The sequence below is a fragment of the Microcaecilia unicolor genome, chromosome 11, assembly GCF_901765095.1.
Source record: "Microcaecilia unicolor chromosome 11, aMicUni1.1, whole genome shotgun sequence".
Classification (NCBI taxonomy): domain Eukaryota; kingdom Metazoa; phylum Chordata; class Amphibia; order Gymnophiona; family Siphonopidae; genus Microcaecilia; species Microcaecilia unicolor.
In genome coordinates, this window is record NC_044041.1 from 17,019,175 (window position 1) to 17,042,105 (window position 22,931).

The following is a 22,931-nucleotide window of genomic DNA, read 5'->3' on the forward strand; positions in this document are numbered from 1 at the left end:
CAGACAAGAGTCAAAAGGATTAAACAGAACTCATCCTAGTACATCTCTTCTGTCTTATTTATTTGGATTTACCGCCTTTTTGAAGGAATTCACTCAAGGCAGTGTACAGTAAGAATAGAACATGAGCAATAGGCAATTACAGCAGTAAAAATATTCAAAAACAATACAGAAGTATGGCATAGTATACTACTTACAAAGTCAACACAATACATAATAGAACATTAAGGTGACTGATTTAGAGAAAGTTGCACATGAGGCCAGAGAGATGGTTAAATATTATCTTAGCTAGGGTAGGAGTGGATAAACATGTCCTGCTGCAGTATGTGCAGCCTGAGTCAATCCTTGTGTGTGTGAGTGAGACTAACAAGTTAGTTACTTCTTCCATTAAAGGCCTGGTTGAAGAGCCAAGCTTTCACCTGTTTCCTGAAGTAGAGATAGTCTTGTGTTAAGCGGAGCCTTTCAGGCAGTGTATTCCAGAGTGTGGGGGCTACTCCGGAGAAGGCACCCAAGGCACAAAAATAATCCCTTCTCCTACCATCTATATAACATGCAGAGATGTATATGCCTTACTTCTAGCACGCCATGGTGCAGCCTTTATACAGGGGCTAGGATATAGATGCTCAAATGTACACACAGAATATAAAAAGACATGAGACAAGCTCTTTCCCAGCATGCTCTGCTGTGGTATGTAAAATACAGACTCCAAACTTACTACAAATTAGCACTAAATTTACTGGTCTAGTGAAACAGAAAACCCCTTCCCCTCCCACGATGATCCTGATCACATACAGAGCAGAAGCAACTTTTTATGTCCTCTGGGAACGAGAGCGAGCTGAAGCAAACTATAACCAAGATGTGATACAGAATCAGGAAGTGCTGAGCTTGGAAAAGTACCTTTTTGCTCTGAATGGTCTCAATGAAGCTGATACAGTGTTTCTGAACGAACTGAGTTGCTGGTTTCCGAAGAGACTTCAGAAAGTCTGTGAAATCACTTGTCCTGGGTATAGGGTTAGTCTGGGGGTCCAGTGGGGAAAACCGGCAAAATGTCTGAAAACAAAGTGAAATACAAACAATCAAATAACTTCTGACCTTACAAATGAAATGACCCACAGAGAGAGGCCTACACATATCACATACCATAAATGATGGGCATGATTATATATATATATATATATATATATAGATATATATATAGCCACCATAATGAGGTCAGTATTGAAAAGCAATGCAGAAAGCTACCAGGAGTCTAACCATGCAGGTTTCATGGTTGTACAATGCAGAAAGGGATTAATTCACCTGGAATACATGGACATACATTGCATTAAAATGAACACACATGAGCCCATTAAGTATTTCATGCCCAAGCAGAGAAGGAAACGGTAGCTTTCATGTGCAGTTATAACAAGAATTTATTCTCCAGATCTAGGGCAGCATAGCCTGACCTGACATCCCTGCCACAATCTTTCCTGTCAGTGCTTGAGTAGTGATTAGCTGTGGTTCAAGCCCAGGCAGGAAAGGCGACATTAAAAAAAAAAAAAAAAAAAGAGTCACATCGGTCTGCATCAGCCCCAACAAACCACCCTGACCCCTGATTTAAACTGCATCCCTGGTGTCTAATGCACAGCCACCCTGTCCACAAGTCTGACTCCAAAAACAACAACAAAAAAAAAAGAGACAACCAAAAAACCCCTCTCTGGTCCCTAGTACAGCCCCTCTTCTCTGACGTTGACGCCAACTGTAAAAAAAAAAACAAAAAAAGAAAACAAAAAACCCCCTTCCACAGAGGATATACTAGCATCAGGGAAAGGGTGTATTAAAAAAAAAAGGCCAGGGTCGGTTTGGGGGGGGGGGGGGGGGGAGAAGGGTGGAGGTGTACTAGGTATCATGGAAAGTTTTTTTTTTTTTTTTTTTTTGAGTCAAGAGTTAGGACTGGGGCGGGGGTCAGAGACTGCTAGACTACCAAAAATTGTTAAGGGAAGGCTGGCTACACTGGAGCCTTTTAAAAACGGGACTGTTGTAAATTCCTCCCCCCCTCCCTTTTTTTTTTTGTCACCCTTCCTGTCAGTGCCTGAGCCAAGCTGCAGATTACTGCTGCAATTTTTTTTTTCCTGGAAATGTCCAGTTTCTTGTGAATTGTGATGTACTTTGAACTGTGAGGTATCAGCGGAATACAAGCTATATTGTTAATGTTAATTTTAATGTGGCAGTAATCTGCACGGTCATCGATGACTTCATCCCATGGTAAATTTTTTGTGGGATCCTCGCGTAGTCCCATGTTACAGCCACTTACCTTTCTGAGGGGCCTCTAAAACGGTAAACTGGCTGAGATTACTATCCAGATAGCTGGCAGTGAAGTGCTGCTGAATACCTGGCTAAATTACCTGCATTCCTTTTCTGCAGACTGAGTTTACAGAACAGATTTATCTTGGTAGGAACTGAATATGTTATGCTAACTGGCTATAATTATTTTTAATAATGGAGAATGTTTGTTCTCCTATGCAGATAATATTTTAATGTTGGTGCCAGTTGAAGTCATCTTGGATGATACATTTGATGAGGTTACTGGTTGTATGCATAAAATCTGCGCTTTGGGCCTTAGGGAACATGCTTAAGTTAAATCCTTCTAAAAGTAAGGTGCTTTGGTTTTCCAATTCTTTGTTGACTATTCCTGATGGTATCCCTTTGCCTGATGGTCAAAATTTGTGTGTAAAGAGTTATACTGGATTTCTCGCTCACTTATGAATCCAAGGTAAAAGATTTACAGAAGTGAAACTTATTGAATCAGGCAGTTGCGTCTTAGTTCATATTTTTCTGAGTCACATTTTGCTGTATTGGTCCAGGTGTTGATGCGGTCGCACCTGGGCTATTGCAACTCTCTTCATATTGGAATGAGTGCTAAACTTTTATATAAGTTACAGATGATATAAAATACAGCTGCATGCTCGGTTTTTGGGCTGAAAAAAAGTATAGAGAGTGTTAGAAAACTACACTGGCTTCCTCTTAAGGCACAAATTATTTTTAATCTATTTTTGTGATTTTTCAAGTTTCAAGTGGAGGAGTGGCCTAGTGGTTAGGGTGGTGGACTTTGGTCCTGGGGAGCTGAGGAACTGAGTTCGATTCCCGTCACAGGCAGCTCCTTGTGATTCTGGGCAAGTCACTTAACCCTCCATTGCCCCATTTAAGCCGCATTGAGCCTGCCATGAGCGGGAAAAAGCAGGGTACAAATGTAACAAAAATAAAATAGATACTATTGGAGATTCTACATGGAATGTTGCTATTCCACTAGCAACATTCCATGAAGAAGGCTGTGCAGGCTTCTGTTTCTGTGAGTCTGACGTCCTGCACGTACGTGCAGGACGTCAGACTCACAGAAGCAGAAGCCTGCGCAGCCACATTGGTGATCTGCAAGGGCCGACTTCTACATGGAATGTTGCTAGTGGAATAGCAACATTCCATGTAGAATCTCAAATAGTAGCAACAGTGGAGGAGTGGCCTAGTGGTTAGGGTGGTGGACTTTGGTCCTGGGGAGCTGAGGAACTGAGTTCGATTCCCGTCACAGGCAGCTCCTTGTGATTCTGGGCAAGTCACTTAACCCTCCATTGCCTGCCGCATTGAGCCTGCCATGAGTGGGAAAGCGCGGGGTACAAATGTAACAAAAATAAAATAGATACTATTGGAGATTCTACATGGAATGTTGCTACTATTGGAGATTCTACATGGAATGTTGCTATTCCACTAGCAACATTCCATGTAGAAGGCTGCGCAGGCTTCTGTTTCTGTGAGTCTGACGTCCTGCACGTACGTGCAGTACGTCAGACTCGCAGAAGCAGAAACCTGCGCGGCCACATTGGTGATCTGCAAGGGCCGACTTCTACATGGAATGTTGCTAGTGGAATAGCAACATTCCATGTAGGATCTCAAATAGTAGCAGCAGTGGAGGAGTGGCCTAGTGGTTAGGGGGGTGGACTTTGGTCATGAGAAACTGAGGAACTGAGTTCGATTCCCACTTCAGGCACAGGCAGCTCCTTGTGACCCTGGGCAAGTCACTTAACCCTCCATTGCCCCATGTAAGCCGCATTGAGCCTGCCACGAGTGGGAAAGCGCAGGGTACAAATGTAACAAAAATAAAATAGATACTATTGGAGATTCTACATGGAATGTTGCTACTATTGGAGATTCTACATGGAATGTTGCTATTCCACTAGCAACATTCCATGTAGAGGACTGCGCAGGCTTCTGTTTTTGTGAGTCTGATGTCCTGCACATACGTGCAGGACGTCAGACTCACAGAGGCAGAAGTCTGCGCGGCCACATTGGTGATCTGCAAGGGCCGACTTCTAGTGGAATAGCAACATTCCATGTAAAATCTCAAATAGTAGCAACAGTGGAGGAGTGGCCTAGTGGTTAGGGTGGTGGACTTTGGTCCTGGGGAGCTGAGGAACTGAGTTCAATTCCCGTCACAGGCAGCTCCTTGTGACTCTGGGCAAGTCACTTAACCCTGCCGCATTGAGCCTGCCATGAGTGGGAAAGCGCGGGGTACAAATGTAACAAAAAAAAAATAAATGGTTCTACTTCGGAGTTGTTTCGTCTACCTCTTCCAGGCCTTTTTCTTTTTTCTTCTCTATTGCAAGATAATTATGTCTTAAAACTTTCTGCATTTAATGCTGTTCAACTGAAGCATCGTTTTGAGGCTGTTTTCTTTTCAAGCTGTTACGATCTGGAATGCGCTTTGAGCTAAATTATATGCAATTGAGAAATAAATTGAAATCATATTTGTTTGACAAACTGCAGATTGTTTTTATGTAGCTCCTCATGTTTTGTGAGTCATTTTGCTTTGCTGACCACCTTGAACCTCATGCTGGGAGTAGTGCGGTTTACAAATCTCAGATTACATTAGATCATTTTTTTAAAACCTGTTCCTAGTCCGTTTCTTATCCAGATAAAGTTGTACAATTAGCAATTTCATTTGCACAAATTTAAGGCCTCTTTTACTAAACCATGCTAGTGACTCCCGTGTGGCAACTGAATGGGCTTCCTCTCATTTGCCGTGCTGAGAATCGCTAGCGCGGCTTAGTAAAAGAGGTCCTTAGTTGGGTAGAATAGTAACATTTTCAACAGATAAAACTAATTTCCATTATTAATAAACTAGTAAAAAAGGCCCGATTCTGACACAAATGAAACGGGCGCTAGCAAGGTTTTCCTCTGAGTGTGTATGTTTGAGAGAGAGTGTGTGTGAGAGATGGAGTGTGTGTGTCAGAGAGGGAATGAGAGACAGAGACAGCGTGTGTGTGTGTGTGTTTGTGTGAGAGAGAGAGTGTGTGAGAGAGAGAGTGTGTTTGAGACTGTGCGTGTGTGAGAGAGAGTGTGTGTGTTTGAGACTGTGCGTGTGTGAGAGAGAGTGTGTGTGTTTGAGACTGTGCGTGTGTGACAGAGAGATAGAGTGTGATAGACAGGGAGTGTGTCAGAGTGTATGTGGGAGACAGTGAGTGAGTGTGAGCCCCCACCCCCTTCTTGCAGGGCCCCCCTCCCCACCCCCATCTCTCTAGTCTCAAGACCCCCTCCCCACCTCCCTCTCCCCTGCCCCCCCTGCAGCCACCCATGTCCAGCGACCCTCCCCTCCCCCGGCGCATCAACCCTCCCCCCCCCCCTCACTCTTTGTTTGCCGGACATACTGTTCTGTTCTTCTTCCTCTGCTATGGGAGAAACTGTCTTCTATTGAGTTTTGTTACCGTTCTACATCCCCCATGGGACCCCTTAAATGTTGCTGGTAGTTCCCCCCCCCCCCCCCTCGTTGCACTGGGCCCCTCTTACCCGTTTTCAGCAGACTTTTAGTGCTGCTGAAAAATTTCTTCATAGTATTTGCTCTCCGCCATTTCTCACTGCTTTTCTTCTCTTCGAACTTTGCAAAGATGTAGCCAGCGTATCCATCGGCACTAGTCTGACTGGTCCTTGAAAAACGAAGAACAGAAGGGAATATATGATCTCTGATGAACATGCGACTTAAGATGTTACAGTGTGCTCATGCTGGAGTTATCCTTTTAAACAAAATGTTCACATGGTGTCAATGTATGACATTTGCATATAAGGCCAATTATGCTGCCAAGACCTAAACATCCATTACAAAACAAGAACACATACTCACAAGGATACTTTGCTGGTCCGGAGCAGCCTTCCTGAGTTAGGGGCTCTTTTACTAAAGCTTAGCGCAAAGTACCACGTAGCCCATAGGTATAAAATAGGATACTCAGCATTTAGTGAGCGCTGATGTCCATTAGCACAGCCTGAGCATTAGTAAAACGGACTCTTTGTGTTATGGCCGGTTGAAAGAAGAGCGACCGAAATGATAAAGGGGATGGAATTCGTCTCATACAAGGAAAGGCTAAAGAGGTTAGGGTTCTTCAGCTTGGAAAAGAGAAGGCTAAGGATGGATATGATAGAAGTCTATAAAATCCTGAATGGTGTAGAATGGGTGGAAGTGAATAGATTTTTTTTTACTTTTTTCAAAAAGTACAAAGACTAGGGCGTTACATCGTAATACTTTTACAACTAATAGGGGGAAATATTTTTCCACTCAACAAATAGTTAAGCTTTGGACCTCATTCCCAGAGGATTTGGTTACATCAGTTAGCACATCTGGGTTTAAAAAAAAGATTTGGACAAGTTCCTGGAGGAAAAGTCCATAGTGTGCTATTGAGATAGACATGAGGGAGACCTCTACTTGTCTTGGGATTGGTAGCATGGATCTTGCTACTCTTTGGGACTCTGCCTGGATTGGCCACTGTTTGAAGCAGGATACTGGCCTAGATGCACCACTGGTTTGATCCAGTATGGCTATTCTAATGTTCTTATGTTCTGTAGGGGATAGGTAGCCAATGTTCAGACTGCAATAGATGAGTAACATGGTGAAGTATTTTTCTTTCCTAAGAACAGTTTTATAGCTGTATTTTGTATCAACTGAAGTCTTTCTAATTGGGTTGATTAAAGCTCTTGATATAGGGAGTTGCAGTCCAATTTAGTAAAGACAAGAGCTAGAGTGATACACAGTGAGGAGGGTGGGGGAGGGGATGGAAGATCAAGCACAGGACAAGCTGAACAGATATGCCTCAGTGTGAAAAACCATTTCTGAACAACTGATGAAATTTGGGGAGCAAGATGAGGTCTTTATCAATAGTGATACCCAAAATATTCACTGGATCTTTTAATGGAAGTTGAAAGCTTTCAAAGGAAGGACCATAAACAGAGGGACATAGAATTACAGGTAAACAGAATAACCTTATGTTTCAACGGTTTTTATTTGAAGACACATCAAGAAATAGAAATCCACCTCATCTTATTGGCTACAGTACAGTTTTGCAACACAACAGATATACAACATTGTGTACAGTCATCAAACTTTAACATTTTCACCCTTCCTCCTCCCACTATACGTAGTCTGTAAACCTGTTACGGCAATTTCCACTTTGCTGGTGTATTTAAAACATTGCAGTAACTCTAGCATTGAATTCAACAGCTCAAACCAAAGCAATAACCCTCACTTAGCAGACTACACAAACTTTCGGTGTGAGGATCTCACGCCTTACGAAACAACACCCAAAACTTATAACATGTTGTCCCCTTATCCCCAAACTTGTCTTCTACCTCCAAAACAGAATAACCTTAGATTTGGTGACATTTAAATTCAAGTTCAGTGAGCAATAGCTAAATTTCAAATTTCATCTACTTTTGTTGAAATATGACTAATGACAGTCAGGATAAAAGAGCCAAGTGTGCATTGAGAAGTTGAATATCATCCATGAAAAATAAAAAAAGGTGATGAAAGTATACTTCAAAAACTTTTTGTGGACAAAAGATTTGGGTATTCCCAGGTGTTGTAAAGACTACTCAAGAACGACGTAAAGCCTTTTTGGCTTTTAGAGAGGAGGTTAGGGCAATGGGAGCCTCATTTCTACTGGCATATCCCTGTAAATGTTGTGTGAAATATCAGGGTAACAAATATGTTTTTCTTGACCCAAGCCATTTGAAATCATTTATAGAAGCTAAGAAAATTATTAAATAGACTGCATATTAAAGACGGAGTTTAAATTGTCAGGTTAAGGTCAGGCCATTTGCAATGATTTTTGTTTATGCTTTCTAAGTATACTCCTACTATGAGTTCTTCGCCCCCTTGTTTTGTATTGTGGTCTAAGAAGGCTTAAGAAAGCTTTAGTGCTTTTCTTTTTCTTTGTTAAAACTAATATGTAAATGTATTATTTGCCGGTTTTCAGTTTTATAAGTGTAACTTGTAAATGATAAAAAAAATTTAAATAAATAATAAATAAAAAAAAGAAAAAGAAAAAAGGTGAACCCAAGAGTTTGGAGAAGGAGAGCAAAGGGAGCCTGATAAATGAGAAAGAGATTAGCACCTAGAGGAATCCCACAGGACAGAAGCATATAAGAGCTGCTGGGACCACATAACATGGAATGATCTGGAATCAAGGTAGGACAGAACAGTATCCAAGATTTGAAAATCACTTAGACGCTGCAGTAGAACAGTGTGAGCGACGTTTATGTTAATACTGGTGTTAGACAGTCTGTGCTACAGGTGCACATGTTGAGACTGCTGTCAAATCTGCAGTACTTCAAGAGTGCAACTGAGGTGGTAAATGACACAAATTATAAAAAAGAGACATTGTGCTTAGCATTAGCAGTAGCCTAATAATTAGTGCATCAGCTTGAAAAACAGAGGAACGGGATTCGATTCCCATTGCAGCTCCTTGAGACCCTGATCAAGTCAATTACCCTCTACTGTCCCAAGTATAATACGTAAACCGCTTTGATTGTAACCACAGCAAAGTGGTATATCAAAACCCATCCCCTTACCCTAATCGTCTGAAAGCTGCTTCAATGTACTACTACTTACTACTACTTAACATTTCTAAAGCGCTACTAGGGTTACGCAGTGCTGTACAATTTAACACAGAAGGACAGTCCCTGCTCAAAGAGCTTACAATCTAAAGGACAAGTGAACAGTCAGTCCGATAGGGGCAGTCAAGATTACCTGAAAGGTAAGAGTTAGGTGCCAAAAGCAGCATTGAAGAGGTGGGCTTTAAGCAAAGACTTGAAGATGGGCAGGGAGGGGGGCTTGGCGTAAGGGCTCAGGAAGTTTGTTCCAAGAATAGGTTGAGGCGAGGCAGAATATATAATGTAAATATACAGATAAAGGAAATTAGGTTGCCGATTCACTGAGAAGGGCAGTGTAACATACAAAGTATAAAATGCTACAGAAAGAGTTAAAGTGCAGATGTAGGGAAGGAGATTTTTTTTTAACTGGGAGGGTTGTCATAATAAATACAAAGTAAATTTCTCTGATATTTTGCAAATACTTTTTGATAGCCACCCTCTGGTGTCTAAAGTGATTTATATTTCCTTTCAAATTTTCTTTATCAGAGAAAAGAGATGTGAACTTAACTGACATTTTGGAAAATTCAGAAATTACAGATAGAGTTATATTATTAGTGACTTTCGCCTTTGATTTAGATAGAAACAATGTTTTGAAATTGTATTTCCGACACATGGCTGATAGTTTTTGGGGTTCAAAGATGAATATATTTCCTGACATATCAAGGGAATCGTAGACTAGGAGGCGTGAATGCTAGGCTTTTAAGCCAGGAATCATTGCCCTAGGTGGGACCTTCCTAGTGCGATTCCCTTGTAAGTGTTTTATTTCCTTATTATTTATTTGTTGAACCTAAGAAATTACAAGAGTTTGTGGAGTTGAAAGAACAGATGAAGAACCTTCTGCAGCAACTTCCTTTAGTTACCACTGTACCGGCTGCAACTACCGATTAACCTTCCTCCCTCAGAAAAAGTGAATTGTAAGATTAACCATTTTGAGTTTTTCTTATTTTCTTTGAGATTGTTTTCCTGATCTTGGATCTCCCAATTGTGGACAATTATATAATATATATTGATGAGAGAAAATGTTTCTTTTTCCTTTATATTAATTTCTGTTTTTTCTTACATTTATGTGATAAATGTGAATGTAATTAAGTAAAATGATAAATAAATAAAAAAAATAAAATAAAATAAATACAAAGTAAAAAAAAAAAACGTTAGAACCAACAAGAAATGAAATCTAGAAATAAAACTTAAAAGAGAAAGCAATAAACAATAACTAAAGAAACCAAGCAGTGCTGTTGCTTTACTGAGCAATGATTTCCTATGCAAAATCTCTCTCATATAGTCATAGCAGCTATCCTGGAATCCAGTCTTGCCTCAAATTGCATATAAATTACATTTTTAGTTGTTTTCTTTTCTGAAGGCTAAAGTTGCCGACTGGCTTCAGATTCATTAATGTAATGGGCTGAGAACCTGAAGCTCCTTGTGACCCTGAGCAAACCACCTCATCCTTCACAGGCTAATTCGGAGCTTTTTCTACCCTGCTGCATGCAGGGATTTGTAGTCCTGTTTTTCTTAGGGAATGCAACAGGCTCTATTGAAAAATCAAGACTACAAGTCCCCACACATAAGGTAAAATTAGGACTGAATTATTATTTTATTATTACTATTTACTGCATTTGTATCCCACATTTTCCCACCTCTTTGCAGGCTCAATGTGGCTTACAATACATCATGAGTGGTGGAAATAGGTTAGAAAATAGACATTTAGTGTTATAGAAGGATCTTGGACAACATGATAATGAAAAAACATAATAGTAGTATAACAAGAAGGATTTTGGGTAACATGATAATGATATAACGTGATAGTAGTATATCAAACAGATATTGTAAGACAGTTCTGGATGTATGTGGAGGAGCTGTCTATATTCACATTTGTTGATCTTTGTGGTTTGCCTTGTTAAAGAGATGGGTCTTCAGTAGTTTGCGGAAGTTCGTTAGTTCATATATCGTTTTTAGATTGCGAGGCAGTTGTCTTGAAAAACCTAAAGCCAGTTGGCAACCCTGTTTAGGGTTTATAGTCTAACACCACCAATGGTCAATGAACATGGGTCATTTCATCAGATCAGTAAGCCAATACCTACTGGTGTCACAACATAGGACATGCTTAAATACTGAAATGGGCCCAAGCAGGCCTCGATCGTTTCTTCGCAACAGTCTCCCAATCTATTGGAGGTATGGATCCCATAGCGGGGATCTCTGGGGAAGCGGAGACCCTGCTGGGAGAGGAAATATCTCTCTCTCCACCATTAACTACGAAACCTCCGTGTCCGGCGTCAGTAGCGAAGCCTGATGAGGAGCGCTGCCCTACAGGAAGTGTTGTGGGCAAGGTTCCCAGTGAGGGTCGGGAGACGTTAGAGCAGACGCCGGGAGCAAAGGCAGGAGCCTCAGGACGAACGCAGGAGGTAAATCTAGCTATGATATGGACAATGTTGAATAAAATGGATGTGACGTTACAACAGACCTCAGGAGAAGTCAGCACTTTTGATAAAAAATTTCAAGATTTGAATTCAAAGATAGACCTGATTAAAGGGGAAATAGCTGAGAAAGTAACTGCTCTTCAGCAGAAAGTTGATTCTATTCAAGAATTTAAAAGTGGAGTGATAAAAGATAATCTTGAGATCCGAAGAAAAGTGGAACAAATTGAAAAATTTAATAGAAGACTTAATTTGCGACTATTGAACTTTCCTCAACTCCCTGGCATTAATCCACATGATTTATTCAAAAAATACCTCAATGAAGTTCTGAAAATTCCTCTGGATGCAATACCCCCTGTAAACAAATTATATTATATCTCAGCTTCTAAGGGAGAACTGGAAAAAAACCAAGATGTATCACACACTAATTTAGATCTTGATGATATATCAGCTATATTGGAACAAACTGTAGATGAGACTACGCAAAGGTCAACTTTGATTGTTTCCTTAATTTTTGAACAGGATTTGAATAATATCATGAAAATGTATTTTAGGAATTTACAAACCTGTTTTGGTGGAGTAAAGGTGCAGATTTTTCCTGACATTACAAAATCGACCCAACAGAGAAGGAAAGCCTTCTTGGCATTAAAAAAAAGAATGCTTGAGATAGGAGGGATGTTTTTTCTTGCCTATCCCTGTAAATGTCTTGTTAGGTTGGGCCAGGTTAAATACACCTTTTATTCACCAGATAGTCTAAAACCATTTCTTGATTCTAAACAACTGTAGTAGTTAGAAATATTATGGGGGAATGTATGCCGCCTTAATTACTTTTGATTAAAGATTTGTAATAATTCTTCCCTAACTCTGATCGCCATTTTCAATATAATGGGGTCTAAGAAAGCTTAATGAATCATGTTTAAAAGAAAAAGTTTTATGTTTAGGAAGTACGTTATTACTTTCTTTGATGATTTGATTCTGAAATGTTGTTATTGTTTCTCAAATAATGTGTTATGGCTGTATTTCAAAACAAGTGTATTCTTGTTTAAATGAAAAATTAATAAACAAATTGAATTAAAATACTGGAATGGGAGGGGAGGGGAAGGTGTGCCAATAATGTGCTGGACATGCCAGCTGCAGGATGTGTTTTACCCTGTCTTCGGATGCAACTCGTGTGGTCTGTTCTGCTGTTGCTGTTTACGGTTCTGCTCACGCCAGCATTTGGAGCAGTATCCTTGCCATGCCGGATTGCCGTAGTAACCGCAGCCTTCTCTGCACAGCAGCTCTGATTGGTCAAAATGGATGCCCCAGCTTGCCGATATCTGACTCATGGTGCCCTGAAATAAGCACAGAAAACAGAAAGGATTAATGATCCACCAGTCCTTTAAAAAAACAACTTTCATACGTACAATTTGAGAGCATCAGGTCATAAGCTGATCTGAAATACAGTCTATAATAACTGTCACTTTTATTGTGACATAAAACACATGCACATAAGGGAAAGTCCCTGCCCCATGAAGATTAGAATCTTGACAAGATAAGTAAAAGATTCCAGGATCTGTGTTCATAGAACAAGGACACAATCACAGGATCAGATTTAAAAGTGGCCTCAAAAATGCGGCTGATTATACAGGACTCAAAAATGGCCTTGCAATGGTGCCATGGTGATACACCTCCATTCACCACCACAAACTGGTTTCTTGCAGATGCAGGATTCCATCTTCTGGACCATGCAACCAGAATGTGAACAGAATCTCTTCCAGCCATGCCAAGAGCGTACTCCTTTCTTTGGTTCGTGCTTAAGTTGACTAGCAGAAACTTAATCAGATCATCACGTTCTTACTTAAATCTCCGCCACCCTAGTTGCAAAGGTCTCAAGTATAAATCAATTCATGGATCCAGCTTCTCATTTATAGGCACAAGACTCTGGAATGTACTCCCAAAAACCATGAGGACTACACGACCACCTCAACTTCCGGAAATTACTAAAGACTTACCTGTTCGGAAGGGCATATCCTACTGACCCAACTTAATTACCTAAATCCAACAACAAGAAGAAATCCAAACTTGGATTGAACTTTATATTTGTTATATAACTTCCCTCTTTATGATCCCTTGATGTGCCTGTTTATATCTATTTCATTGTAAATAACTTCCATCTGTATTTGTTTCTTCACTGTAGATGGCTATTGCCTCACGGCACTATGTAAGCCACATTGAGCCTGCAAATAGGTGGGAAAATGTGGGGTACAAATGTAACAAATAAATAACCAATACCTGCTTCCAACCCAAGCAAACCTGTCAGTGGTGCACCATGAAGAGGACATAGCCTTCAGGTGCTAGTTAATACTACCAATAACTAAGTAATGCATGGCTCAGGGATCTGTACGTAACTGGGAAATCTATTCTCTACAGGCTTTCAGGGGAGAGGGGTTTGGCGGAAGAAACAGGAAGGGAGAGAAACTGGACAATGGAGTAAAATAGTTCTTTTTTGCTACGAGCAAAAACCAGAGGGCTGTCTTCTATTGAGTGAGATTCCATGCCTATCCAGGGAGGGAAGCCTGGGATCAGTATATTGAGGTCAGACAAGAAGGAAAATGCTGGAGGTGTGTGTGCAGGGGGCAGAATAGAGAGAAAAGAAATGTGTGTGCATGCGAGAATAAGAGAAGGCAGCGATGGTGGAAGAAAGAAAAATGATGCCCCCCCCCCAGCTCATTAATTCACACCAAATCTCAAGGTGATCACGACTCTTAATGCCCAGATGATCAAAAGCTCCGCGCTGTTCCAAATAGAGCTCTGAACATAGCACTGGAACTTCACCCCCTCTCCTCCCCAGTACCTTTGTTGGAGGAGGTAGTACACTCCCTCCTCTTCCAGCACCGCCTTGAAAATGGCGTCACCCAGCCCTGCCCATCCTAGGATGCACTGGGTAGGACTTCACCATCATACCTCCCTTATATGGTGTGAAGCCCTGCCCATCGCATCCCAAGATGCACTGGGCAGGGTGCCACTATTTTCAAGCAGTGCTGGGAGGGAGTGTACTACTCTCTTCTCCAACAAAGGTATGGGGGGGGGGGTGGCAGGAAAGAGGGCCACTAGATCACCGGGTTGAGGGGGCTTGGTTTGCAGCCTACTGGGCCACCAGGGCATTTTTTTGGGGGGGGGGGGTGCGAGGGGAAGTTAGGGGGCTGGAGATCCACCGGATCTCTAGTCCCCATGAACTTGGGGGGGGGGGGACTGGAGGTCCGCTGAACCTTCAGCCCCCATGTCTATGGCTTGGGGTGTGGGGGGGGTGGGGTTCCTGAGGGGGGGGGGCCCTGCTAGCATGCAAATGCATGCTGGACAGGGCTCACCATTCCTCCCCAATGGTCAGCAAACCCTAATACCAGCTCCGAGGTGGCGTAGGATTTGCCGCAGACGCACTGCCTACTGATCATTGGGGAGGAATATGTTTAGCATGCATTGGCATGCTACTTGCAGTAAGAGCCCTATTTTGTATGGTACTTGCAGTCAGAGCCCACAAGCGCGTTGTTTCACACGCTCAGGGGCTCTGATCCTTTGACAGTAGCAAATGCAGACACTAGTATGGCGCTAATAGCCTCTAGTGCCCGCGTTTGCTTCTAATCATCGGTCCATAAAGTTGTCGGGTACGGGTGTGCTGCTGCACAGAGAGCCCGAGATTTGCCACCACGTTCTCCTCCTCCTCTGGTACCAGGTTTCATTTGCTATCTGTAGCCAGTCCAGGAGACAAAACAGGAACAGAAGGACTACAGCTGCTGCAGCAAGATTTATTTATTGCATTTGTATCCCACATTATCCCACCTATTTGCAGGCTCAATGTGGCTTACATAGTTTTGTTAACATTGTCATTGCAAGGTGACATATACAGTGGCGTAGGAAGGGGGGGCGGGGGGGGGGGGCGGTCCGCCCCGGGTGCACACCGCTGGGGGGTGTTGGCTCCGTGCTGGTGCACTACTACTACTACTATTTAACATTTCTAAAGTGCTACTAGGGTTACGCAGCGCTTACTTCCTGTTCCGGGACAGAGAGAGTAGTGAATCAGCGCGGAGCCGACACACCCCAGCAACGTGCAGTCGGGGTGGATCGGCCCTCCCGCCTGTCCCTCGCCGCAGGTATGCGCTCCGGGGGGGGGGGGGGGGTGCGCAGCGGCGACCCGCCCCGGGTGTCAGCTCCCCTCGCTACGGCTCTAGACATATACATTTAATATTGTGCAGAGGTTAGATAAGGGTAGGAAGAAGGAGAGGAGTGATTAAGGTAGCTATAACAGATGAGTTATCTTAATTGATTGGATTGTCGGGTGAATTATTGTGGCTATTAGTACTCCACCCCCACCTCCTTAAGTGCCATCATTGCCACCACAAAAGTGAAGCAGAATCAAATCTTTGCTCAAAGCCCACCTCTTCAATGTCGCCTTCAGCACCTAACCCTTATGCCTCTATTCAGGAAATCTAGACTGCCCAATTTGACTGACTGTACACTTGTCCTTTAGATTGTAAGCTCCTCGAGCAGGGACTGTCCTTCTCTGTTAAACTGTACAGCGCTGCGTAACCCTAGTAGCGCTTTAGAAATGTTAAGTAGTAGTAGTAGAATCAGGGGCAAACTGGACCCAGGCTATTGCTGGAATGCCTTGGTTCAGGCAGGTAAGGGTACAAAATACAAGCACTGGTCCCTCCGGTGCAAAGACACATGGCACACTTGGAGCCAGATCCTTAGTGCTGCTCATTTTTCCAGGGAACCGGAACCTCTGGTAAGTATTGACCACAGATGCTGTTGCCACATTTGAGAAGCTATGATAGAGAACTGCTTAACCTTTTTCATTTCACTGTACACCGTCAGTTTGTGCAATCATTGCAGTACAGCAAACTAAATTTTGCATCATCTTTCATTTCGACATGCCTATGCAATCCTCTCACGCTACATAATCTTTTTACACTCCCAATCACATGAATCTTTAACTTGTCCTCACCTTCCCCTACTTTGCATTGTTCTCTGTTTCACCCCACCCTGAGCATCATATGCTTGGTGTGGTCTTCCCAAGTTCTTCCCTTATTTCAGCCTACAATGATGCCTTTTCAAAACACTATGTTAACCAGAAAGGGAAAATCTTCCAAATCGTTTGTAACCCAAGTAATTTTGCCAAAAATCAGCCAAATGCATAAGGCTACAATTCCCCCATTTGACTGCAGGGAATAGTGTGCGATCTTATAGGGTAGGGATTCTTTCAACAATTTATTTTTTGGGGGGAGAAAGGGACGGTCATTTCAAATTCTAGAACTGAGCACATATAATACTACTACTTGACATTTCTAAAGCGCTACTAGGCTTATAATCCTGATATGCCTCAACCAATCAGTGGCGTAGCCACAGGTGGGCCTGGGTGGGCCAGGGCCCACCCACTTATGGCTCAGGCCCATTCAACAGTAGCACATGGTAATGAAAATGCTGCTCTCCACAATACTGGCACCTTCGCATGCTCAGTTTTCATCGCATTGCTGCTGCAAACTACCAAGGTGGAGACTGGAGAGAAGCATTTTCCCACCAACTGAGATATTTTTTTGGTGTGGGGGTGGGGGAGAGAACATTTGGTGCCCACCCACTTCTTGCCTAGGCCCACCCAAAATCTGATGTCTGGCTACGCCCCTGCAACCAATACATGACTTCTTAGCATCTGGGGCCCCAAGAGAGGCACGCAGGCCGTTTTCACCTGTCAGCTATGGAAAAAGTCATTAGCAGAGTGATTACAACGTGCAGGTATGAAGTTCCATAATTTAAAGGTTTTCTTGCAATTTTTAAGAACTGGCATAATCTCCATTGAAAAAAAAAAAAGTTGTCTAGTGCAATGAATTCAATACATCCTCACTAGTATTAAAAATAAACCTGGAAACAATACCATGAAGGACAGCTACGTCTTGCAAGGTTCCGCGTTAGGAGTTACGGATCAAGAAAGGGATCTGGGTGTCGTCGTCGATGATACGCTGAAACCTTCTGCTCAGTGTGCTGCTGCGGCTAGGAAAGCGAATAGAATGTTGGGTGTTATTAGGAAGGGTATGGAGTCCAGGTGTGCGGATGTTATAATGCCGTTGTATCGCTCCATGGTGCGACCGCACCTGGAGTATTGTGTTCAGTACTGGTCTCCGTATCTCAAAAAAGATATAGTAGAATTGGAAAAGGTACAGCGAAGGGCGACGAAAATGATAGTGGGGATGGGACGACTTTCCTACGAAGAGAGGCTGAGAAGGCTAGGGCTTTTCAGCTTGGAGAAGAGACGGCTGAGGGGAGATATGATAGAAGTGTATAAAATAATGAGTGGAATGGATCGGGTGGATGTGAAGCGACTGTTCACGCTATCCAAAAATACTAGGACTAGAGGGCATGAGTTGAAGCTACAGTGTGGTAAATTTAAAACGAATCGGAGAAAATTTTTCTTCACCCAATGTGTAATTAGACTCTGGAATTCGTTGCCGGAGAACGTGGTACGGGCGGTTAGCTTGACGGAGTTAAAAAGGTGTTAGATAGATTCCTAAAGGACAAGTCCATAGACCGCTATTAAATGGACTTGGAAAAATTCCGCATTTTTAGGTATAACTTGTGTGGAATGTTTTTACGTTTGGGGAGCGTGCCAGGTGCCCTTGACCTGGATTGGCCACTGTCGGTGACAGGATGCTGGGCTAGATGGACCTTTGGTCTTTCCCAGTATGGCACTACTTATGTACTTATGTACTTATGACCATTAAATAAAAAAAAACCCTCAGAAAAATCTGGAAACGGCAATGTTTTCGATTACATTTTAAGGAAACTATACTGACAACAATCTAGAGAAATGCATACTGCCTTCAGAGGAAAGCCTCACACATGGGTACGAACGGAGAGGCAAAAAAAACAAACAAACCCGAGAACAGGTGTTCTGGATTTTTGCACCATGGGATCCACAGCACCAATTGCAAGGGGTAGCGCTCAGGACTGCAAGTGCAACACTGGTTTAGGGGGAGCAAGTTGAAAGCTAAGAGGATCGCCCAAAAGTTTCCCTCCTGAAAAGGAGTAACTTGGCAGCTCTCATGTTCTCACCTACAACCTATGAATAAAAAGTGATCAGGTCCCCGCTTCCCCCAACCCTTAGCACTATCTGTCTTATGCACCTGCCGATGTCCAATGCAGAGATAAGAAGTCCCGCGCGCGGGGGGAACCCCCTCCCCGTGGTCTGCTGCCTCTTCACTCCTCCCCCTCCCCAAAAAACCAAATGTCAACCTCTTTTCCCCCATCCATTCCTACCTCCAAAATTCACGCCTGAAGTCCCGGTCGTCAAGCCCACCTGTCTCTGTCTCCAACGCCCCGCCCACTCTGACACAACTTCTCTCCCACTGACTCGGCCGAGCTCCGCCCTGCCGGAAGTTGCGTCAAAAAGGGTAGAACGCAAGATGGTTGGAGAAGCCAGTGGGCGGAGCTTGTCGCGCTGTTCAAAACGAATAGTTATTAGAAATAACTGCCTTTAACTCGTGGTGTAAAGCTGTTGCAGTTGGATAGACAGTACCGTACAGGGTGGAGAACAAAAGAGGTTTTTTTGTTTTTACTTAATACTAGACAGCTTTTTTCATTTATTTGATGGTTATCAAACAAAATAAAACATGGAAAAGAAAATAAGATGATACCTTTTTTATTGGATATAATATATTTCTTGATTAGCTTTCGAAGGTTGCCCTCCTTCCTCAGATCGGAAATAAGCAAATGTGCTAGCTGACAGTGTATATAAGTGAAAACATTCAAGCATTACTATGACAGTAAAATAGATACCATTGGAGATTCTACATGGAATGTTGCTACTATTGGAGATTCTACATGGAATGTTGCTACTATTGGACATTCTACATGGAATGTTCCTATTCCACTAGCAACATTCCTGCGCAGGCTTCTGTTTCTGTGAGTCTGACGTCCTGCACGTATGTGCAGGACGTCAGACTCACAGAAGCAGAAGCCTGCGCGGCCACATTGGTGATCTGCAAGGGCCGACTTCTACATGGAATGTTGTTAGTGGAGTAGCAACATTCCATGTAGAATCTATAGAAATCAAACAAAATAAAACATGGAAAAGAAAATAAGATGATACCTTTTTTATTGGACATAATATATTTCTTGATTAGCTTTCGAAGGTTGCCCTTCTTCCCAGGGGCGTATCTGGACTCGGGCGGTAGGGGGGGCCAGAGCCAGAGGGAGGGGGCACATTTTAGCCCCCCCCCTGTCGCCACCGATCCCCCCCCCTCGCCACCAATGACACCCTACCCCGCTGCTGTCACTTACCTTTGCTGGCGGGGGACCCCAACCCCCCGCCAGCCGAGGTCCTCTCTTCCATGCAGGCTGCGCCGCTGCAAGTTGCAATGCTTCCTGTTCTTCTGAGTCTGACGTCCTGCACGTACAACGCGCAGGACGTCAGACTGAATTCCAAATTCTGAGTCTGATGTTCTGCACGTTGTACGTGCAGGACGTCAGACTCAGAAGAACAGGAAGCGTTGAAACTTGCATCCTGCACGGAAGAGAGGACTTCGGCTGGCGGGGGCTTGGGGTCCCCCGCCAGCAAAGATCGGCGACGGGTTGGTGGCGGGCGGGAGGGAGGAAGGGGGAGGTGGAGAGGGTCTGTGGTAGGGGGGTCCAGGGCGAAATCTGCGGGGGCCCAGGCCCCTATGGCCCCACGCAGATACGCCCCTGCTTCTTCCTCAGATCGGAAATAAACAAATCTTGGTAGATGACAGTATATACAAGTGAGACATCAAAGCATTACAGTGACAATCTGACAGGGTGGGGGTGGAGGTGGATGGGTGAGACGGAGGGATATGCATGGAGACAGGAGGGTGACAAACAAAGCAGTGCAATTTACAATTTTATGGCCTGTAATGGGCTAGAAAACCCAGATCTTTGTTAAGTCCTGTCTGGTGGGTGTCAAAATGCTTAATCATTCTGACTTCAAAGGTCTTACGTTCCTGTATTGTTTTCAATAGAAATCAAACAAAATAAAACATGGAAAGAAAATGATACCTTTTTTTATTGGACATAACTTAATACATTTCTTGATTAGCTTTCGAAGGTTGCCCTTCTTGGTCAGATCACCCTCCTCTCACCTTCCCACACCATCCTGTTAGAATATCAATGAAATGCTTTGATGTCCTCATGCATACCCCCACCCTCCCACTCTGTCAGACCGTCAAAGTAATGCTTTGATGTTTCTCTTATATATACTATCTGCTAACACATTTGCTTATTTCCGATCTGACGAAGAAGGGCAACCTTCGAAAGCTAATCAAGAAATGTATTAAGTTACGTCCAATAAAAAAGGTATCATCTTATTTTCTTTTCCATGTTTTATTTTGTTTGATTTCTATTGATAACATATCCAGATATAAATATCATGAAATAAAAATTGAATATCACTAAAACAGCTTCAAAATTATTTTAGCTGGTAGCCTCATTTTTCTACACTGTTCTTATACAACACAGATGGTCAAATTTCAGTGAGGATATCCTTTTTCCTGATGGGTTCATCTTCTTAACCGTTGTTGTAATCTGCCTTGTGAAACCTGGTGTTGTAAAGATGATGGAATATATTGAAATTAAGAATTAAACTCTCCTTTCATTGGGGCACATGGAATCACATCTTCATCTGTTTTGCAGAGGTTTACCTTTTAGATACGCAAATAGATTAGTCTGTTTTTGGAACATGTTTCAGGCCAGGGGCAAGTGGTTTTAGAATTCAAAATAAAAATAAACATCTTGTTTCATGCAGATCTCTTTTGTTTAAACATAACTAAATGGGCTATAAGCCCCTAATGCAGTCCATTGGTTTTCTTATATTTTGTTCTTGTGATGACTTACACTGTTCCAAAACTGAAAACTCTTATCCCTATCTGCTTGATAATCAAAGGAGCTCGTTGTGAACACTATCCACCCTAAAATGTTGTTTTGTGGCTGTACATGAGGAATTGTGATATTGAATAAATAAGTGTATGTTTGGGTCCCTAGTCATGCATCCAAAGTTTATATAATCCTTTCAAGAAATCCAGTTAATTGTTTAACTTTATTAATGAAACATAACCACAGAGGCATGGTATGGTCGCATTTTCAATACTAGGGCCCAGCTAATGAACAGGTTATTTTGAGTTTGTCTTCCCTGGACCAAACTTGCTTTCCTTGTGCCATCACTGTCTAGCAGGTAGGCAATGTCTTTGAAGCAGGAGGATCACACATTATCCCAAGCAAAATCTGGTTCAATGTGGCATAAATTTGAATATACAGTGAGACAGAATAATAGAATTCAGTTATATCAAGGGAACAAACAGATGGATATGTCTGAAACATTTAACAAAGTTGAGATTAGCATATATACCCAACTGGCCATTTAAAAGTTTGTCGTTTAATGATGCCACATGTTCAGAAATCATAGCAGTATAGGCAGTTATTCAGAAGAGGCATCCATCACATTGCAAAAGTAAACAGCAACTTCTACAGAGTGGCCTAGTGGTTAGGGTGGTGGACTTCGGTCCTGGGGAACTGAGGAACTTGAGTTCGATTCCCTGCACAGGCAGCTCCTTGTGACTCTGGGCAAGTCACTTAACCCTCCATTGCCCCATGTAAGCCACATTGAGCCTGCCATGAGTGGGAAAGTGCAGGGTACAAATGAAACAAAAATAAAATAGATACTATTGGAGATTCTACGTGGAATGTTGCTACTCTCTGAGATTCTACATGGAATGTTGCTACTATTGGAGATTCTATATGGAATGTTGCTACTATTGGAGATTCTACATGGAATGTTGGTATTCCACTAGCAACATTCCATGTAGAAGGCTGCGCAGGCTTCTGTTTCTGTGAGTCTGACGTGCAGGACGTCAGACTCACAGAAGCAGAAGCCTGCGCGGCCACATTGGTGATCTGCAAGGGCCGACTTTGCTAGTGGAATAGCAACATTCCATGTAGAATCTCAAATAGTAGCAACAGTGGAGGAGTGGCCTAGTGGTTAGGGTGGTGGACTTTGGTCCTGAGGAACTGAGTTTGATTCCCACTTCAGGCACAGGCAGCTCCTTGTGACTCTGGGCAAGTCACTTAACCCTCCATTGCCCCATGTAAGCCGCATTGAGCCTGCCATGAGTGGGAAAGCGTGGGGTACAAATGTAACAAAAAAAAAATACATCCAAAATTAAATTTTTAATATTTCCATCTTCCAAAATTCCAGACAGCAGAAGAACAGATCAGCAGGACTCAAAGCATTCTAAAACAAGTAAAATCAGAAACAACACAGTTTATATCTAATTGTTCAATCCCACTTAGGGTTCACCTTTGGGTTTAAAAAGCAAACCATGTGAATGTAAGGTCTGGATAAACAAATTAAAACAATCAAAATTTAAAGCAAATGCCCATATGTTATATGTGGTAGCAATGATGGAATATTCACATAGCAGGCAGCCTGAGCCAATAGATTTATTTTCCACTGAACATAACTAACTTTGTATGAACTTGGCGGCTAATAGTGTGCTGAACTGAACAATGTTGTCACATTTAAACTGTCTCTGGACTACT

At 42.6% G+C, this 22,931-nt stretch overlaps 1 protein-coding gene across 1 annotated transcript in view; it reads right to left on the bottom strand.

The window, feature by feature from the left end:
* The window catches only part of LOC115480834 (rab5 GDP/GTP exchange factor-like), a 33,613-nt gene extending 14,892 nt beyond the window's left edge, over positions 1-18,721 (bottom strand). The window contains 5 exon segments of the mRNA XM_030219765.1: positions 895-1,032; positions 1,034-1,047; positions 5,812-5,948; positions 12,504-12,688; positions 18,642-18,721. Of these exon segments, the coding sequence (XP_030075625.1) occupies positions 895-1,032; positions 1,034-1,047; positions 5,812-5,948; positions 12,504-12,682 (468 nt within the window). The 5' untranslated portion in view covers positions 12,683-12,688; positions 18,642-18,721.
* Between the last annotated feature and the right edge of the window lie 4,210 nt (positions 18,722-22,931).